Source organism: Mastigoproctus giganteus, chromosome 3 (assembly GCF_048544385.1).
Source record: "Mastigoproctus giganteus isolate SK-2022 chromosome 3, ASM4854438v1, whole genome shotgun sequence".
Classification (NCBI taxonomy): Eukaryota; Metazoa; Arthropoda; class Arachnida; order Uropygi; family Thelyphonidae; genus Mastigoproctus; species Mastigoproctus giganteus.
In genome coordinates, this window is record NC_143577.1 from 56,257,699 (window position 1) to 56,279,148 (window position 21,450).

The following is a 21,450-nucleotide window of genomic DNA, read 5'->3' on the forward strand; positions in this document are numbered from 1 at the left end:
ATTAAATTTGCGATCAAATGTTCTCCAAAAAGCAGCTTCACCAAATTAACTTTTATGTAATTTTGAAAATACAATAGATTTAATTGGGGAAAAAAAAATTGCGAGTAAATAAATAAAAAATTTCTTTCGTGAAAATTTTGAAACTTGCCTCGTTTAGACTCTTCATTCAGTGCTTGCGGGAGTGACGCATAGTATTGTGCCTTTGTTATCTTCAATATTTTTATTTAAAATTGTCGGTGATATAAATTCCTACTAATTAATATTTATTACTCTTAATATGTCTAAGAGGAAATCAAATGTATGGAATTATTCTGCTTGAAAAAGCAAAGATGAAGCACAATGTTCGAAATGTCAGGAGATAATGAAGTTGTCTGGAGGATCTACATCATCTTTGATGTTGCATTTAAAGAAAATGCATCAGATTGACATTAAACAAGATAACAGTGAACCTCCCATAAAAATGGTAAGAACATTAGAAAACTTTATCATTAAAAAATCCATGGAAGAAGAGATTTCAAAATTAGCTGCTTTAGATGGATTTTCTTTTAATTCAATTGCCAAGAGTGAGTTTATACAATCAAGCCGCCTTCAGAGAAATAAATACGATAAATGACCACCAGCCTCAGTGAATGGAATTAAAAATATGGTTGTGAATTATTATAAAACTAAGAAAGAACTCATTCATCATTTCAAAAATTCATTGGTTTTGGGTGCACGGTATTCATCGACTCTAGACGAATATATGTCTATACAAAATAAAAGGTGTATGAATATAAATGTGCATTCAAAAGACAATCATTGGTCGTTAGGTCTTATTGAGATTAATGGTTCACTTGACAACAGAAGAACTGAGGAAATTGTGAATGGACACTTGAAGGAATTTGGTTTGAACTTGGATGAGGATATTGTTGCCTGCACCACCGATGGAGCAGCAATGATGATTAAATTTGGCAAGCAAATTACGCCTAATCATCAACAATGTATAGCCCATTGTATACATCTGTCAGTTATAGATGTACTTTATGAAAAATCAATCAATTATGGTGCTACAGTCTCTGAGTCTCCCAAAGACAATGAAGAAAATGAAAATAATGAAGAAAGTAGTGATGATGAAAATGTTGAAGAAAGACAGCAAGGCATGCTTTATCAAACCGACTTTACCGATGACATCATTTATTTCTTCAATCCAATGGCCAATTAGCACAAAGTATTAACAAAGTCAGAAAAATTTGCAAGCTTTTTCGAAAATCGCCTACCAAAAATGACATATTACAAAATTTTGTTAAAGCAAAATTTAATGGGAAAGAATATAAACTTATATTAGATTGCAAGACTAGATGGGATAGCACATTCTATATGATTGAGAAATTTTTGAAATTGAAAAATTGCATTCCAAATGCTCTATGTGCAGTACTGTCAACTGAAGCTGTGTTTGATGATGACAGGAAAACACTTGAATTGCTATGTGAAACTTTGCGACCAGTTGAAATGATTCTGAAGGCTATAACCTCAGAAGATACAGACTTACTTAAAGCAGTCTTTAATAGAATTTCTGCTTGCTAAGCTTGATACAGCAGAAAACCCATTTGCTTTAAAGTTTCACCAAAGCCTTTTGCAACGTTACAATGCCAGACGAAATTGCCAAACTGTGGCTTTGCTGAGCTATCTACACAACCCCAAAAAGTTTAGGAAAGAAGATTCACGTTCGAGAACTTTTGATTTTCCAAGTAAGCAAGTTTCGAAAAAGCATGCTGAAGAGATTTATCAGAGATTATTTGCAAAACATTCTTTTAGAAGAAAACAAAGACTCGTCTAGTTCCGATGTTGGAGATACACTCATGCGAGAGTTTGATAGTGTAATAAAGACATTAACTGAAGAGCCTTCAAAATATCCGAGTAAATTGGAAATCAGCAAAGAATTTAAAATTTTGGAGGCAACTAGCAGTAGAATTGAAAAGCTGGAGAAAGTTTATAGAGCACTGCTGACCATTAAACCAACAAGCGTCCAACTTGAGAGAGTGTTTTCGATCGCTGGTCTCTTTAACACAAAAATAAGGTCAAGACTATCAGGAAAAATGCTTAATATGCTGTGTTTTTTAAAGGATCATTTTCAGAAAAAAGCTGAGCAATAAATAGTAAAGTAATTTCCCCAAGCTGTTTTTTTTTCACATTATTTTTATTTATTTATTATTATAGGGCTTATTATTTTTTTGTTTACTATAGGAGAAGAGTTTTTATTCAAAGGATTTGAATACAATTTGCAATTTTGTATAATCTCAAGCTGGTTATTTTTTTTTTGGAGCACTTTAATTTTTTTATTTTTTTTACTATAAGAGGTGATAGATTTTGTTTAAAAGATTTGATTACGGTTTGTACAATCTACCCAAGATAAAATAAATACCTGTGTTATAAGCTTTTAATTATTTTCCCTAAGTCTGAGAAAATCGGTTTTAAAACCGGTTTTAAGAGTAAACCTAGGTTAAACTCGGTTTTGAAATTTCTCGGTTTTATGCAAGCCCCAGTATAAAGTATGCATAAAATATACGTATATACGTATAAAGTACGCATAAAATATACATATAAAGTACGCAAAAGTATAAAGATATATAAGCAATAACATCCGTTCGACTCAGAGTCAACAACGATACTGAACAACACACAAGACAACATAATGTACGTTCTCTCTCTCTCTGTGTGCAGTCAATCAGCACACAGCTCATCTGCCTTCCTAAATCCCGTGTGTCTTTCAAAGTATTCAAATGTGAACAGAATTTTTCATATTTCAATCTGGATTATCCAACATCCAGATTAACTGTAACCGAATTAGTGAGGGATTACTGTGTATATATATTATAAGTAATGACTTTAAAAAATAAAATAGATAAATAAGAAAATAAATAATGACATAGTCATTAGAGGCAGTAAAATACAAATACTCCATATGATACCCAATATATTGAAGAAATTATGTATTGAAAAATTAATACAAATGCCCATATTATGGCAAAACTGTAGAGCGAAAATTTAACATAAACCTAATAATTAATCGTAATTGGGTGGGTAGAGAAGGGGTAACAAGACAGAAACTGTAGCCGAAAGCCTCCAAATAATTTAGAATATAATTTAAATCCAATTCAAATAAATCCATTTTAAAATTTAAAATATAGAACCAATTGTATAACAATTTAGCGGCACCCCCTAGTAAGGTACCAGTTCCATAGGTTTATGTTAAATTTTCACTCTATAGTTTTGCCATACTACGGGCATTTGTATTAATTTTTCAATACGTAATTTCAGTAATATATTGGGTATCACGTGGAGGATTTGATTTTACTGCCTCTAATGACTACTTCATGTTTCTTTATTTTCTTATTTATATATTTTATTTTTTAATGTCATTACTTATATATATGTAAATCAGATGGTAGTAGTGGGTTTGACATGCTTAAGCTGTGCCTTTACTGCCATCTATAAATATATTTTCTATTTTCTGTATCTCTATATAAGCTGGTTATAGCTGGGTTTTTTTTTTTATGAAAACCCCAAACACGTTAAGCTTTCAGTATGTCTGTGGTGTGGCTTTGCTCTGGAGTGCTAGTCTGTTCTATTGTTTATTTTTCGCTGCATAAGGACCACCACTATGCAAATCCTCTGCATTTATGGCTTGATCGGAGGAAGGAGGGGGTGGACAGGTCCTTCGATCAGTTTGCCTATGCGACGATCTGTCTAGCGATTGAAATGCAGTGATTCCATAACCATTATTAGCCTCGTGGTCCTCTGTCGATATGGGGCATTATGGTCAGTCTATTTTTAGTTTATTTTGTTTTAGTAGCTTGATTAGTCTCTTTTGGTGATATTACACATTTCTCGGAACTGATACCTTACTTAGGGGGGATGCCGCTAAATTGTTATACAATTAGTTCTATATTTTAAATTTTAAAATGGATTTATCTGAATTGGATTTAAATTACATTCTAAATTATTTGGAGACTTTCAGCTACAGTTTCTGTCTTGTTACTCCTCTACCGTCCCAATTACGATTGATTATTAGGTTTATGTTAAATTTTCACTCTACAGTTTTGCCATACTACGGGCATTTGTATTAATTTTTCAATACATAATTTCAGTAATATATATAAATTATTTATAAGAATTTTACTAAGAATGTAACAATATATATTATTAATAATTAATGGTTTATGGACTAGGGACACTGGCACAATTAAGCAGGAGGAACCCAACAACCATAAGTTTGTAGGTAGAGAGCAGAATAAGTAAAAGTAAAGAGCTAACGGCACTGAAATTGTAACTATGGAGAACAACACATATATACAGGCTGGCCGCGATTAATTCATCCCATGAGCGCATTGCACAAAATAGAAACACGTTAATCAAATATAATAATCAATAGGAAAAATTATAATTGGTCCGTGAATTTCAAAAATGACCATAAAGAATTTTAAAAATACCTTTTAAATAACTTTTTAACTGTATACCACGTAAAAGATAATGAAAATAATTATAGAATTAAATGTTTATTGATATAATACACAATAAAGAAACTATTTGTTACGGAAATATTTGAACAGGGTTGGCTTTTTTTTTCCGTCAATCAATTTCTGATAGCCTACAACAATCTTCTCTAGGCCCTGGCGAATTAAATATCACAGAGAACCTCAAACAAAAGGTTTGAGGTTCGCTGTGATATGAAAGATTTCATCTAGTTCCTTTACTGTTATCTGCTTTGCGGTAGCATTTTCATTCTGGCTCATTTAAAAATTAAATTTTTTTTTTTTTTTTTTTTTTTTGCATTTAAAAATTAGAAATTTTAAATGCAAGTCTGCACATGACTTTATTAGTGAGAGATAAACAAGTAACAAGTCTGCTTTCGATGGTTCGGGGAACACATTGAGGCAGGCAGCGAGCAAATGCTTGTTTATTGCTCATTTCTGATGCATGGTAAGCTTAGCGGACGCAATTCAGATCTTTGTCAACTATCACATAAAAAAAGATCGTGTTAACTAGAAATTTGCATTGTGTAAAGTGAAAAGTGGTGTATTGTATGGCGGTCTCCAGGGTTTCCCCTATATGCCGAAAAAGTGAAAAGTGGTATAATTTTTTTTCAAACAGCAGTAATGAAAAACATGTTAATTGACCTCGTGTTATGTGAGGCCTGGCTGTGTGTGTATATACATATATAAGCAGATGAGTAGGTAACGAATGTGGCTAGTGGAGAGTAGGTAGTCTAATAAAAGACACCATGCAGAGGCATTGGGTTCTTTCTACTATACATAGTAGTGCCCCTGGTCTATAATTCTTCAAAAATTCCTTTTATAAATATACCTGTATCAATTACTATTATACTATATATATATATAAGCAGATATATTTTTTTATTTAAAAAAAATTTGGAAAGCATCTATGATATAGTGCATCATTGCTAAGCAAAAATAATTGCAAGAAAGGTCATGCAGCAATAGGTGCTTTTGCATAGTAATGAAACCATAATATTCCAATTAAAAACTACTCTAGTAAAACTTACCTACAGTCAGGAAAGCAGAGAAAGTTTCTGTCATTAACCTTGAATCAACAATTTTTGTGGGATTTTTTTCTTTCTGAGGGGCTGTATTAGGTCCTGCTTGACCACAACTGTGTTAAGAATATCTTATGCATAATAGTTGCCAGATTTGAGATTAGAATTAAATTTTATTTTAAATCATCATTCATATATTAAGATGATTACCTAATATCATACCTGGTGTGTGCGATGCCACCACTCTCCAGTTTCAGGATTAAATAAATACTGCGGCATAAGTTTCCATCCTTCATTTGCTATTAAAGAAACAGCTGCAATAACATAGTCTATATCTTCATCTGTCATGAAATATGGAAGACTTAACCTAGTGAAGCCAGGCCTAATTACTTCTCTTTCTGAATATTCCAAGTAACGGCGTAGATGAAACCTATCAAGTGTTCTTGATAAAAAAAATAATAATAATTTCATACAAGATCTTTAAAATTTCTAATGCTAGTATTAATTAACACTTGAGAAACATGAATTTAACACCAAGCAAACACTGACTAAGTTGCAATTAATAATGAATTCTTATTTCATTATAATCATAGCTATTTCTTTATAAGATTACTATGTAGAACTGCATATGTTAATTCTATAGTTATCACATCCTCTTATTGTTTGCATTGTTAAAAATAATAAAATTAGGCCTGAGTGTAGCACTTATCCGGATTTATTAACAGAAAAAGAAAATTAAAACCAAGTTATAAAAATATGCTATGTTGTTATTTGGTTTTTAGGAGCATTAGCAACTAAGGCCATATTGCTCATGGATATGCGGTGGTCATTCCCTGACCTTTCCGCATCTTCCGTATTTGGTGGTGACGAGCTCGAACCCCGGTCTAATCAAGGAGCGTGTGCTACGCACTGCTGCTCCTTCCCACCTGGCTACAGAGGTGCCTATAAAAATATGCAAGTGATACAAATATGGAGAGAAGTGAAGCTAATGTGTATCAGAGTGGTTATGATAATGTTCTGCATGAAGTTTAAAGGTTTATGGCTAGCTGTTTCAGCATTTCAGTAAATGTAACCAACTAAGAGAAAGCAAAGAGTTACTATAATCACAGGCACAAACAGACTAATTATTGAAAGGATTTAAATACATGAAGAATGTTGGCTCAGAATAAAAATTTGAATAGAGTAAGATTTTGAAATGCAAAACAGAAACACCAGAAATATAATTCAATTTAAATGTGTAAAACTAATTACAGAAACACAATCACTGTAATGCCTCAAAAGTGTAAAAATCACCCCAACAAATTCTGCACTCTCTCTCTCTCTCTCTCTCTCTCTCTCTCTCTCTCTCTCTCCCCCCCCTCCCTCCCTCTCCCCACCCTTAACTAAATCATAGTTGCATCCAGTCATGACAGATATTCAGAAAATGGCAATTATATAGGTTAACAAGTATTTTTCATCAGAAGAAAAAAAAAAAAAAAAAAAAAAGTGGAAATGTGGTCAGTTTTCTTCTAGTATGTCCAGTTTTTGTGATGAAATGATTACATAAACATCAGACTGATTATGCCACTCACATATCTATTCAATCGACATACAGAATGTAATTATTATTTATTATTATTATTTATACAATCATATTTATATAACTGTTTAAATATATTTATATCCTTGTTATTTCATAATTTAATTATAAATTGTTTCAGGTAAGATCCAGTGAATTACTGAAACTCATTCATTACCTTAAACGTATAAAACTTCTGCTATGTGGGACTCTTTCCTAACTAAATCACAATCGCATATAGTCATGATGTATAATGAAAAATTTACCAGTTATACTCTGTTTGTCCTCTAGGTGGCCATAATAAGGTGTGGATACCACATGGTATTTGTATTGCTTGTTCAAATAGATTATGTGATTGGTCAAACGAGAGGGAAAAAGTCAATGCCATTTGCCACATCCATGATATCGAGGCAACCAAACGACTACAATGGTATCTGTTACTTTATTAATATAAATGTAATAAGCAAAAGACTGTTTATCCAAACCTGAATTCAGTGAGGAGACCAATCTCTCAACAATGAGGGTATGCCAATTCCGGTATACTTCCACAGCATGGACGAGATTCTTTAGAAGATGGAATGGAATGTGATGAAGGTACAATTGGAGGAAACCTGAGAACCTCAGCCGATAATGAATACACACTTGAAGAAGAAACATCAGAGACAGAGCTGTTTACCCAAGATGAACTGAATGACCTCATTAGAGATCTATCCTTATCCAATTACAAAGCCAACCTTCTCGTCTTCTTCTTAACTAAGAAACACTTAGTTAAGAAGATCAGTGTTTCATCATCAAAAAAGAAATCACGTTTTGGTGACATTCCTGACAGTAAATAGCCTGCTTTGCTATTGCCATGATATCAATGGAGCTTTTAGGGAATTGTCATGTGTACACATTACATCTGAATGGTGCCTCATCATTAACCCCTCGCACAGTGAAGTCTGAAAGCAGTTCTCTTGCATAGCACAACATTAAGTCATCCATCCCCACTGTCCGCTCTGTTAGACTAAAGGAGGCATACTATACCATGAAGGCATTACTCTAAGCAATTCAAACTCATCGATGGAATATCTGTGGTGACCTCAAAATCATTGGTATGTTAATGAGCATGCAAGGAGGAGTTCACAAAAAAAATATTGTTGTTTCATATGCCTATGGGACCATTCTTTAACAAACCATTACATCAGACTGGCTTCAAAGAAGCACATATGAGCCAGGAATGAGAAGTATGTTCCATTAGTGAAGATAGTGAAGATTTTCCTTCTGCTTCTCCACATTAAATGTGGCCTAATGAACAGTACTGTAAAAACAATGATAAAAATGAATTTGAGAACATTTCATTACTTAGGTGAGAAATTTCCAAAGATCACTGCTGCAAAAGTGAAAGAGGGAATCATGTGAAGCCTTGAAGACCATTAGCGAGCCTCTGTACAAGAGCTTTGAAAAATGCCTTGATAAATTAAAAATAAATGCATGGCAGGCTTTCAAGTGGTTTTGTGGAAACTTTCAGCAACCACAGGTCTCTCAAAATTCCAGAGATGGAATTCAGAAACTGCTTGATGTACATCGATTTGCATTTATGGATTAATTTGGATGACTGTTTTCTACAGCAGCATCTTAAACAGCTAACAAGAAAAAGCAATACTCTTGATCTGATTACAAGCAGCAATTCTTCATGTAGTAAGAATCTGTAGATAAAACACCCACTGGGTGAGAGTGATCACTGTGTACTCGTGTAGAATTTAATTAAAGACATAACTACTGTCAAGGGTAAAAGGAATGGGCTTTTGCTTTTGTAAAAGTGACTACAGTGGTTTCAGACAGTTTTTAAATTCTATACAGTGGGACCAACTGATAATGTTATCAATCAAATTCTAAATGGGAAGCATTCAGGATGGTAATCTTAGACTGCTACTAAATTTTTTTCATACCATAAAAAAATGGGCTTTTGTTTTTTTTACAGAAGCAAAAGCCCATTCCTTTTACCCTTAACAGTAGTTATGTCTTTAATTAAATTCCACATATGTACAAAGTGATCACTGTCACCCAGTGGGTCTTTTATCTACAGATTCTTATTACATGAAGAATTGCTGCTTATAATCAGATCAAGTGTACTGCTTTTTCTTGTTACCTGTTTAACATGCTGCTGTAGAAAACAGCCATCCGAATTAATTCACAAATGCAAATTCACAAAGAGGGATCAAAGGGTAACATGATTAATTACAGTCCTGTTTACTTGACTTCTGTTCTAAGGGAAATAATGGAGTCACTGGTTAAAGATGCAATGCAGAACCACCTAGACAGGAGTGCAGTATAACTGCACTCCTAGTAGACAGTGCATGGATTTGTTAAGAAGTGATCTTGTCTGACTAATTTCACTGGATACTAACAATGCAGTAACAAAGGAACTGGATACAAAAAATAATTTTGATATTATATACTTGGATTTCAGGAAAATTTTAGACATTGTTGCACATAAAAGACTGCTGTACAAATTGGAAGTGTGTGGCATTAAGGTAAAGTTTTTTTTTTTACTACTAAGGATAAAAGGATGGATAAGTGAAAAAAGACAGAGTGGTAATCAATGGGTATTGCTCTTTGTGAACTACTGTTATTAGTGGAGTCCCCCAAGTTTTAGCACTTGCCCCATTGTTGTTTTCTATATTTATTAAGATATATCAGGCTTAATTTCTAAGTTTTCAGATGATATAAAGGTTGGTTGGTGCAAGTGATCAAGGTATGCCACTGTAACAAGATCTAGAAAACTTATACCGGTGGGTTGAGAACTGCTAGGACAGCTCATGGGGTTTTGCCATTGCATGCAGAAATTCTTCTAGCAGGGATAAGTAGGGGATTATCCCATTGTACACTGCAATGGTTAGGCCACATCTTTAGTACTGCATACAGATCTGAAAGCCTCATTTTAGGAAGGACGTGGCTCTGTTGGAATGAGTACAAAGAAGAGCAACAAGATTTGTGACAGGAACATAAAGATACTCTTACCAAGAAAGGCTTCAGTTCTGCAAATTGCAATATCTAGCGACTAGCTACCTTCAAAGTGATCAGACTGAGGTGTTTAAGGCTTTGAATGGATTGAGCAAGTTCAATGCCAATGACATTCTTCCTCTTGCTCAGCCTACACATGATAGCACATCAATTTGAAATTGTGGAATAATGGTTGCAAGATAGATGTGCAAACATTTTCCTTCAGCGAGAGGGTAGTTTGCTTTGGAACAAACTTCTATCTGTTGTTATGAAAGTGGGCAGTTTGAATAAATTCAAGAACTAGAAATACTATTGGAGGGGTTGGATATGTGGGATTTTTTATTTTTTTTTTGCTGCTTCTATATAAGCTTGCTTTCTTGCATCACTTGCCACTATTAATACTAATATAAAGAAATGGGATGCTGTATTTCACTATCATTTCTTTTCTTGCATTCACATTCAGGCTTTTTTTCCTGAAAACCTTGTCACTGGGAGTGCTGAGCAACAAGAGGAAGAATTCAATCAATGAGAGCCTTGTCGATCAATTCAGCCCTGGAAAGATTGTGTAAGGCTCAAGGGGTAGAATTTTTTCCATCCTGGTCTGTACTTGTTAACAGTAGACTGCTTCTACGAGGATGGGATACACTTAAATAGAAAGGGTGCAAGAATATTTGCTGATGCTATCAAAGCAGTGTTAGATGGGTCGGAAAACTGCTAGATTGGGGGGGGGGGGGAACAAGGACTAATAGATTAACAGTAGCCATTGGCAGACGTGATAGTGATTCTTGCACTGCTTCTATTGGAATGAGCAGCAGCCTGGAAAACAAGATTCAGAGTATTTCAGAGACTGCTGGGTGTCATTGCGGTACAAGTAAACATATGGGTTGTGTTAGGGTAGCTAAGAATAGGAACAGGTGCATGTATATTTGTGTGTACACCAATGCTAGGAGTTTGGTAAATAAATTTGATGAATTTGAGGTATTGCTCAAAACATCAAAGGCAGATCTTGTTGGGATATCAGAGACGTGGTGTCACACAGATATAAGGAATGCAGAACTGGAATTTGGGGAGCACAACGTGTACGGAAAGGATAGACAGGATAGGAAAGGAGGAGGGGTTATGCTATTAGTTAAGAAACACATAAAATTCAAGGAAGTGAAACGACATCGCTGGACAGTGCAGTGTCAAGTCAGTTTTGTGTGACATAAGCACTGGGAGATCAAATTTGAGAGTAGGAGTGTGCTATAGGCCTAATGACTCTGATGAGTATAAGAAACTATACAGGAAATTAGAGTGGGCCAGTAAATCAGTCTTATAATGGGGAATTTTAATTTCCCAGATATTGACTGAAATTTGTAGGTTGGTCACTCACACACTAGCAAGGCTTTTGTGGATTTATTGAGTGATTGTTTTCTACATCAGCATGTTCAGGAGGCAACTAGAGGGAGTAATATTCTTGAGCTGATTATCAGTAGTGATTCTTCATGCATTAAGAATCTGCAGATAAAGGAACCACTAGGTGGCAGTGATCACAGTGTGCTGAAGTGGGATTTACTCAAAGAAGTAACTACCATCAGGGGTAAAGGGAAGGGTTTTTGCTTTCGTAAAGGCGACTACGACAGTCTGAGACAGTATTTAAATTCTATACAGTGGGACCAACTGATGATGTTACCAACAGCAAATTCAAAATGGGAAGCATTCAAAGAATTTATCTTGGAAGCTACTAAGATTTACATACCAACTAAGAAATATTGTTCAAGGTTTAGGCCTCAATGGATGTCAGATGAACTAATGAGACATATGGCAGAGAAGAAAAATGCATGGGATACATATAAATTAACATGTAACACAGAAGCCTATGATAGATATAAGCTGGTCTGTAACCAAGTCACAAAGGAGATTAGGCAGATTATGAGAAATCCTTGACAAAGGATGCAAAGAAAAACAGAAAAGAGTTCTTTACCTATGTAAATTCTAGAAGGAAAGGGATGAATCAGATTGGTCCACTGGATATTGATGGTTCAACTGTTGATGATCCTGCTCAGATGGCTAAAAACTAAATGAGTATTCTGCATCTACATTCACACATGAGGAGTTATTCAGGAAGGGGAATGCCAGAGGTGAAATAAACTCTGGCAGTGAGCTAGATAATTTTGTAATAACTGAGAGGAAAGTGGAGGAGAAATTGTTGAGGATAAACATAAAAAAGGCACCCGGGGTGGATGGGATCTATCCAGTTATATTAAAGGAGGCAGCAAAGGCAGTAAGCAAACCCTTAGCCATAATTATGAGAGCTTCTTTGGAATCCATAGATGTGCAAATGTGATCCCAATTCACAAAGGAGGATCAAAGGCTGACACAAGTAATTATAGATCTGTGAGTTTAACTTCTGTTCCAGGAAAATTAATGGAGGCACTGGATAAAGAAGCACTGCAGGATCATCTAGACAAGACTTCAGTAATAGCTCAGACATAGCATGGTTTTGTTAAGGGAAAGTCTTGCCTGACCAATTTGATTGGATACTATGATGCAGTCACAAAAGAACTGGATGCAGGGAATAACTTTGATATTATATATTTGAATCTTAGAAAAGCCTTTGATACTGTTGCACAAATTGGAGCAGTGTGGCACTGGAGGCAAATTGCTGCTTTGGATAAAGGGATGGTTGAGGGGGAGAAAACAGAGAGTGGTAATCAATGGACACTGCTCATCGTGGACTAATGTTATTATTGGAGTCCCTCAGGGTTCAGTGTTCGGTCCATTGATGGTATATCAAGCTTAATGTCCACGTTTGCAGACTATACAAAGGCTGGCAGGGTTGTTAAGGACACTACTGACAGTATGCTGCTGCAACAGGATCTGGAAAGGTTGAGCAGATGGGCTGGGAGGTGGCAAATGAAGTTTAACATTGACAAATGTAAAGTGCTACATATGAGAAACAGTAACCCAGAACAACTCTGTGGTACTACACTGACAGTGGTAGAGAATGAAAAGGACCTGGGGGTAATTGTGCAGGCAGATATGAAGTTTTCTGAGCAGCGCAGACAGGCTGCAAGAGTAGCTCATGGTGTCTTGTCAATGATATACAGGAATTTTTCTAGCAGGGATAAGGAGGTGATTATTCCCTTGTATAAGGCAATGATCAGGCTACACCTTGAGTACTGTATACAGGTCTGGAGGCCTCAATTCAAGAAGGATGTAGAGCTGCTAGAACGAGTACAGAGAAGGGAAACAAGATTAATGAATGGAACAAAGGGTTGCTCTTACAAAGAAAGGCTTAAGTTTTGCAAATTACAGTGTCTGGAGACTAGGCACCAGCGAGGTGATCTGATAGAGGTGTATAAAGCCTTGAATGGTTTGAGCATGCTAAATGCTGATGGGATTCTTCCTCTTGCTCAGAAAAATCACCTGAGAGGGCATAAATTCAAATTGAGGAAAGACAGATGTAGGATAGATGTGCGGAAATTTGCCTTTAGCCAGCAGGTAGTTGGTTGGTGGAACAGACTTCCATCCCTTGTTGTGGAAGTTGATAGCCTAAATAAATTTAAGGCTCAGCTGGACAGGTGTTTCAAACGAACGGAGGGATAAAATGGGAGTGGTTTTTTTTTTTTTTCTTGGCTGATGGATTTACAGACTAATAGATTAAAAGTAGCTGCAGGCAGAGGTGGAAATGATTCTTGCACAGATTCTATTGGAATGAGCAGCAGCCCGGAAAGTCAGTTGCTGGGGATTTCAGGAACAGCTGGGGGTCATGAAACAAGTAAATACATGGGCTGTTAGAGTAACTAAGAGTAAGAACAGGTTCATGTATACTTGCATGTATGAGCATTAGCAATGCTAATGCTCATAGACAAGTCAATAGCAAATTGCTAACAAGGTTTTTGGAACAAATATATGTTGGCAGACTACTGTTGGATGTTGTTCTGCAACATTACAGTGTGCCAAAGGAAATCATCTGCACAGCATTTTTAATTGTGCATATCTTTCTGTACTATTTGTTTTGGTCCATATATATATAAATTTTTAATTGTGCATACTTTTTTTTTTTTTTTTTTTTTTTCATAATAGAATTAGAAGTGCAGTTTCTGCAGCCATGCAAAGTATTTGCAAGTATTCACTCCTATAAAATTTTTAAGACCTTTGTGAAAGAAGTTTTTGAAAAAAGAAGGTTTATTATGGCGTGATCAGAAATTAATGTAAATATCTTATGATTTCTGGTATAATATATGTGGTTTACACAGCGTGTATTTCTTATGAAAAATTGTAATGTATAATTGTGTGTATTTAGTATATAAAGTAAACTATAATTTGTATAGAAATATTGTATGGAATTTAAATAATACAGTTTTAATTAATTTATCTTGAATTTGAAGTTTTAGATTTATAAATGTATGTATATTCTTTTAAGAGATTGTAAATATGCAGTATGATTATAAATATGCAGTATGATTTTTTGCAGTATGATATGCAATATGATATGCAAATATCATATGGTTGTTGTATATATGTTTTGTATATGTATATATAAATGTTTAAATTAATTTAATTAATTTATTTTGAACAATTACATTTTAGATGTACAGGTTTACAATTGAATGTATTATTTTAGAAGATTGTGAATAACTGTATATGTTTTATTATACAGTGTACACGATGCTTTATGGGACGATTTTATGGAATTTATATATTTATTTAAGAGTTATTTATTTATTATTATTATTTTTTTTTTTTAAGATGAAATTTTGAACATGATAACATTACAAATAAACAAATAAACATGTTTCATATATGTTGCATAAAATAACAAATAAACATGTTGCATATATGGCTTATTGGGCCATGTGAATAATTTTTTTTTTTTTTTTTTTTGTTTTGATTTTGTTTATATGTATATTATTATGTATATTTATAAACAAGGACTGTAAAGTGGATGAGCCAAAGGCTCAGGTAGTGTTGTTCTACAAGAGGTAGAGAAATAAACTGTAATTGAATCTTTTTTTCAATAGTGTACTGAATTATTTTAACTGAGTGTATTAGATTCAAAGTGTAAAAGTATAAAAAATATAATTGTAACTAGTTTCGTGTGTTTTTTTAATGAAATCATATTAACTTGTACTGATATCACAAGTAGTCATATTAAGAAAACTAAATGTGCTAAGAAAAACCAAAAACATACGTGAAATCAGTGCATAAAACTGGTTTGAAAAGCATTTACATCTTTGATCAAAAATAAGTTTCATTTTGTTGAACAAGTATTATTTGAGATAAAATAAACATTTTTACATTTAGAGAAACTCTATTTCTCAATGAACAGAGAATTGTTTTATAATTTTTAGTTTTTTATAAAACAGAATGGAAGCTGTTTTATTATTTACATAGAGGTTAACTATTAACCTTAAGTTTCAAGGAAGCCATGGGTTAATTCTAATTTATGTTTTCAATTGAATTTAGGAAACTTAGCTATAGAAGTGGGAAAATTGTGCAAAAAAGGATAGGTGGAACAGGACCAAGCTGTATCTGCCAGGGGAAAAGGTCGATGACGTTGTAGAGCAGATAACATCTTTTAAGGGCACAAAAAGTGATATCTTTGTACATGTTGGCACTAATGACAATAAGTGTAGGAGATCTGCAGATTTACTAAGCAAGTACAGATCAATGCTCAAAAAAGTCTTGAGTTAGGGTTAAATTTGAAAGTGTCTACAATACTGCCCAGACACAATAGGAGGGAGTATATGATGAGAGCCTTATCAATCGATTCGGCCCTGGAGAGATTGTGCAGGGCTCATGGGATAAAATTTTTCTCAGCGTGGTCTCTGCTTGTTAACAGGAGAGATGCTTCTACAGAGATGGGATACGCTTAAACAGAAGAGGTGCAAGAATATTTGCTGATACTATCGAGGCAATGTTAGATAGGTTGGAAAACTGTTAGTTTGGGGGGAGGGGGATTTACAGACTAATAGATTAAAAGTAGCCGCAGGCAGAGGTGGAAATGATTATTCTTGCACAGATTCTATTGCAATGAGCAGCAGCCCGGAAAGTCAGTTGCTGGGGATTTCAGGAACAGCTGGGGGTCATGAAACAAGTAATACATGGGCTGTGTTAGAGTAACTAAGAGTAAGAACAGGTGCATGTATACTTGCATGTAAACCAATGTTAGGAATATAGTAAATAAATTTTATGACTTTGAAGTGTTGGTTAAGACATCCAAGGCAGATATATTGTTGGGATATCAGAGACGTGGTGCCACTCAGATATAAGGGATGCAGAATTGGAATTTGGGGAGTACAATGTGTACAGAAAGGATAGACAAGATAGGAAGGGAGAAGAGTTTATGCTGTTAGTTAAGAAACACAAAATCTAAGGAAGTGCATCCAGTTGATGGACAGTGCAATGTTGAGTCAGTTTGGTGTGACATAAGCACTGGAACAGCAAAAATGAGGTTGGGAGTTTGTTATAGGCCTAATGACTCTGATGAGTACAATGAACAATTATACAGAGAAATAGAGTGGGCCAGTAAATCAGAGTGTCTTATAATGGGGGATTATAACTTCCCAGATATAGACTGGAACTTGTGGGTTGGTCACTCGCACACTAGCAAGGCTTTTGTGGATTTATTGGATGATTGTTTTCTACACCAGCATGTTAGAGAGACAACAAGAGGGAGTAACACTCTTGATCTGATTAACAGCAATGATTATTCATGCATTAAGAATTTACAGATAAAGGAACCACTGAGTGGCAGTGATCACAGTGACTGATATGGAATATACATAAAGATGTAGCTACCATCAGGCGTAAAGGGAAGGGTTTTTACTTTCATAAAGGCGACTACAGTGGTCTCAGATTTTTTAGGTTCTATACAGTGGGACCAACTGATGATGTTGCTAACAGCAAATTCTAAATGGGAAGCATTCAAGGAAGTAATTTTGGAAGCTATTAGGCGTTTTGTTCCAACTAAGAAATACTGCTCTACGTTTAGGCACAAATGGTTGTCAGTGAACTAATGAGACTCGTGGCAGAAAAGAAAAATGCACGGGATGCACATAAATTGTCAGGCGAGACAGAAGCCTATGGTAGATACAAGCTAGTCTGTGATCAAGTCACAAAGAAAGTTAGGCGTGCAAAGGCAGATTATGAAAAATCTTTGGCAAAGGATGCAAAGAAAAACACCAAAGACTTCTTTACTTATATAAACTCTAAAAGGAAGGGGATGAATCAGATTGGTCCACTTGATATCAATAGTTTGACTGTAGATGATCATTCTCAGATTGCTGCTGAACTAAATGAGTATTTTGCATCTACATTCACACATGAGAAGTTATTCAAGGAGGAGTGGGCCAGATGTCCATCAAACTCTAACAGCGAGTTAAATAATTTTGTAATAACTGAAAGAAATGTAGAGGAGAAATTGTTGAAGTTAAAAATAAGAAACGTCCCTGAGGTAGATGGGATCGATCCACAGTTATATTAAAGGAGGTGGCAAAGGAAGTAAGCAAACCATTAGCCATAATTATGAGAACATCCTTGAAATCAGGGGAAGACCCCACAGACTGGAGATGTGCAAATATATCTCCAATTCACAAAGGGTGACATGAGTAATTACAAACCTGTTAGTTTGACTTCTGTTTCAGGGAAAGTAATGAAGTCACAGGTTAAAGAAGCACAGCAGGATCATCTAAACAAAATGTGGTAATGATTCTGACACAGCATGGGTTTCTCAAGGGGAAGTCTAGTCTGACAAATCTGATTGGATATTATGATGTGGTCCCAAAGAAACTGGATGCAAAAAATAATTTTGATATCATACACTTGGATTTCAGGAAAGCTTTTGATTCTGTTGCACATGGAAGACTACTGTACAAATTAATGATCTTGGTAAAACACCTCCCCCATTCCCTACACACTCCATTCGATGACTGCTGTGGTCTTCCGTCAAAAGGATGTCAGAAGGATTTTGACGAATCTTGATGCTAAGAAAGCTCCATGTCTGATGGTATTTCTCCACTTGTTCTCAAAACTTGTGTTCCTGAACTTATTCCTGTTCTTTGCCACCTTTTTTCACTTTCTTATTCCAAAGGTGTTTATCCTTCTGCTTGGAAATTTGCTCATATCCAGACTGTTCCTAAAAAGGGTGACAAATCCCTCCAATCCAATTATTGTCCCATTGCAATTACTTCTATTCTTTCTAAACTAATGGAGAAATCAATTAACCGCCAACTCTAAAACTAACTAGAAACCTTCAGTCGGATCAACGATTGCTAGTATGGATTGCGTCAATGTCGATCCACTGGTGATATTCTGGCTTATGTTATCCATTTATGGACTAATTCAATGGAAAAGTTTGGTGAAACACAAGCAGTTGCTCTTGACATCGAAAAGGCTTTCAATCATGTTTGGCATAAAGGTCTTCTAAACAAGCTTCCATCTTATGGTTTGCCAACTATTTTTTGTAACTGGTTATCCAGTTTTCTCTCTGATTGCTCACTGAGGGTGCTGGCAGATGGCTCTCTGTCTTCTAACTTCTCCACTAATGCCGGTGTCCCCCAAGGTTAAGTTCTTTCCACCACTCTTTTCCTCTTGTATATTAATGACCTTCTTCCATTGACTGGAAATCCTATCCATGGTATTGCCGATGATAGCACATTGCATTCCACTTTCCATTTTGAGAAACCTTGTCCTGCTCAATCAGCTTCAACTTCTCAAAAATCTACTACCAATTCCTTAAATACTGATATCCAGGTAATTCTCCAGTGGGGCAAACGCAACTTAGTTGATTTCAATCCTTATAAAACTCAGTCTTGTCTTATATCTCGCAAAAAGGATTCTTCTGCTCCTATGATTATCATTGGTGACACTCCGATTTCTAGGCAAAATGATATATCTCTTTTGGGGATTACCCAGACTTCTAATCTCTCTTGGCATTACAAATATTGCTTCTTCTGGATCTACAAAATTTGGTTTTCTCTTTCTTTCTCAGTGTTACTTTTCTTCCGAACAGCTGTTCACTCTATACAAATCACAAATCCGCCCTACCAAGGAATATTGTTCCCACGTCTGAGGTAGTACGCCCAAAACCTCTCTCAGGCTTCTTGATTCCATTCAGAAGAGGTTAGTTAGGTTAATTAATGATTCATCTCTAACAGAGTCTCTCCACTCGGTGTCTCATAGACGTACTGTTTCTGCTGCATGCCTCTTCTACAGATACTTCCATGGGCACTGTTCTTCTGAATTGGCTTCTATAATTCCCGCTCTCTCTTTCAAAACAACCATCAGCCAACATCCATTTACTGTCCAACTTCAAAATCACAGAACCAACTTTTCATCTTCCTCGTTTATTCATTCAACTGCCGTTTTCTGGAACAACCTTCCTTTATATGTATTTCCTGAAAATTACAGTCTACAGAAGTTCAAGTCCAATGTCAACAAATTAGCATTAGTAGAGGCATATGATGCAAGAAAGCAAGCTTATGCGGCATCAGCCAAAAAAAAAAATAAAAACCCCTTCCTCTTCACCCCTCTGTTCGTTCGAAATACCTGTCCAGCTTTAGGCTATCAACTTCCACAACAAGGGATGGAAGTCTGTTCCACCAACCAACTACCCGCTGGGTAAAGGCAAATTTCCGCACATCTATCCTACACCTGTGTTTCCTCAATTTGAATTTATGCCCTCTCAGGTGATTATTCTGAGCAAAAGGCAGTATCCCATCAGCGATTTAGCATTAGCATTAGTAGAGGCATATGATGCAAGAAAGCAAGCTTATGCAGCATCAGCCAAAAAAAAAAAAACCCACTTCCATTTCTCCCTCCGTTCGTTCGAAATACCTGTCCAGCTGAGACTTAAATTTATTTAGGCTATCAACTTCCACAACAAGAGATGGAAGTCTGTTCCACCAACCAACTACCCGCTGGCTAAATCCAAACTTCTGCACATCTATCTTTCCTCAATCTGAATTTATGCCCTCTCAGGTGATTATTCTGAGCAAGAGGAAGAATCCCATCGGCATTGAGCATGCTCAAACCATTCAAGGCTTTATACACCTCTATCAGATCACCTCACCGGTGCCTAGTCTCCAGACACTGTAATTTGCAAAACTTAAGCCTTTCTTCATTCCGTTCACTAACCTTGTTACCCTTCTCTGTACTCGTTTCAGCAGCTCTATATCCTTCTTGAAATGAGGCCTCCAGACCTGTATACAGTACTCAAAGTGCGGCCTGACCATTGCCTTATACAAGGGAATAATCACTTCCCTATCCCTGCTAGAAAAATTCCTGTATCTCATTGATAAGACAACATGAGCTACTCTTGCAGCCCGTCTGCACTGCTCAGAGAACTTCATATTTGCCTGCACAATTACCCCCAGGTCCTTTTCATTCTCTACCACTGTCAGTGTAGTACCACAGAGTTGCTCTGGGTTACTGTTTCTCATATGTAGCACTTTACATTTGTCAATGTTAAACTTCATTTGCCACCTCTCAGCCCATCTGCTCACCTTTCCAGATCCTGTTGCAGCAGCATAGCGTCAGTAGCGTCCTTAACAACAATGCCAACCTTTGTATCATCTGCAAACTTAAGCTGATATACCATCATCAATATTATTTATAAATACAGAAAACAACAAGGGACCCAACACTGAACCCTGAGGGACTCCACTAATCACATTAGTCCACGATGAGCAGTGTCCATTGATTACCACTCTCTGTCTTCTACCACTCAACTATCCCTTTATGCACAGCAACAATTTGCCACCAATGCCACACTGCTCCAATGTGTAGCAGTCTTCCATGTGCAACAGTATCAAAAGCCTTTCTAAGATCCAAATATATAATATCAAAATTATTCCCTGCATCCAATTCTTTTGTGACTACGTCATAGTATCCAATCAAATTGGTCAGACAAGACCTTCCCTTAACAAAACCCTGCTGTGTCTGAGCTATAACTGAATTCTTGTTGTTTGTTGTTTGTTATTTGGTTTTTAGGAGCATTAGCAACTAAGGCCCATATTGCTCTGGGAATATGCGGTGGTCATTCCCTTGACCTTTCCGCAACCTCCTATTTGGTGGTGACGGGCTCGAACCCCGGACTAATCAAGAAGCGTGTGCTATGCACTGCTGCTTCTTCCCACCTGGCTATGGAGGTGCCCTACTGAATTCTTGTCAAGATGATCCTGCAGTGCTTCTTTAACCATGCCTCCATTAATTTTCCTGAAACAGAAGTTAAACTCACAGATCTATAATTACTTGTGTCAGCCTTTGGTCCTCGTTTGTGAATTGGGGTTACATTTGCACATCTCCAGTCTGTGGGTACCTCCCCTGAGTTCAAGGAAGCTCTCATAATTATGGCTAATGGATTGCTTACTTCCTTTGCTGCCTCCTT

At 35.9% G+C, this 21,450-nt stretch overlaps 1 protein-coding gene across 1 annotated transcript in view; it reads right to left on the reverse strand.

Moving 5' to 3' along the window:
- LOC150088026 (uncharacterized) overlaps nucleotides 1-21,450 on the reverse strand; it is a 276,978-nt gene that overhangs the window by 137,864 nt on the left and 117,664 nt on the right. The window contains exon 11 of the mRNA XM_090369988.1: nucleotides 5,756-5,975. Coding sequence (XP_090226114.1) covers nucleotides 5,756-5,975 — 220 coding nt within the window. The remainder of the gene's footprint in view (nucleotides 1-5,755; nucleotides 5,976-21,450) is intronic.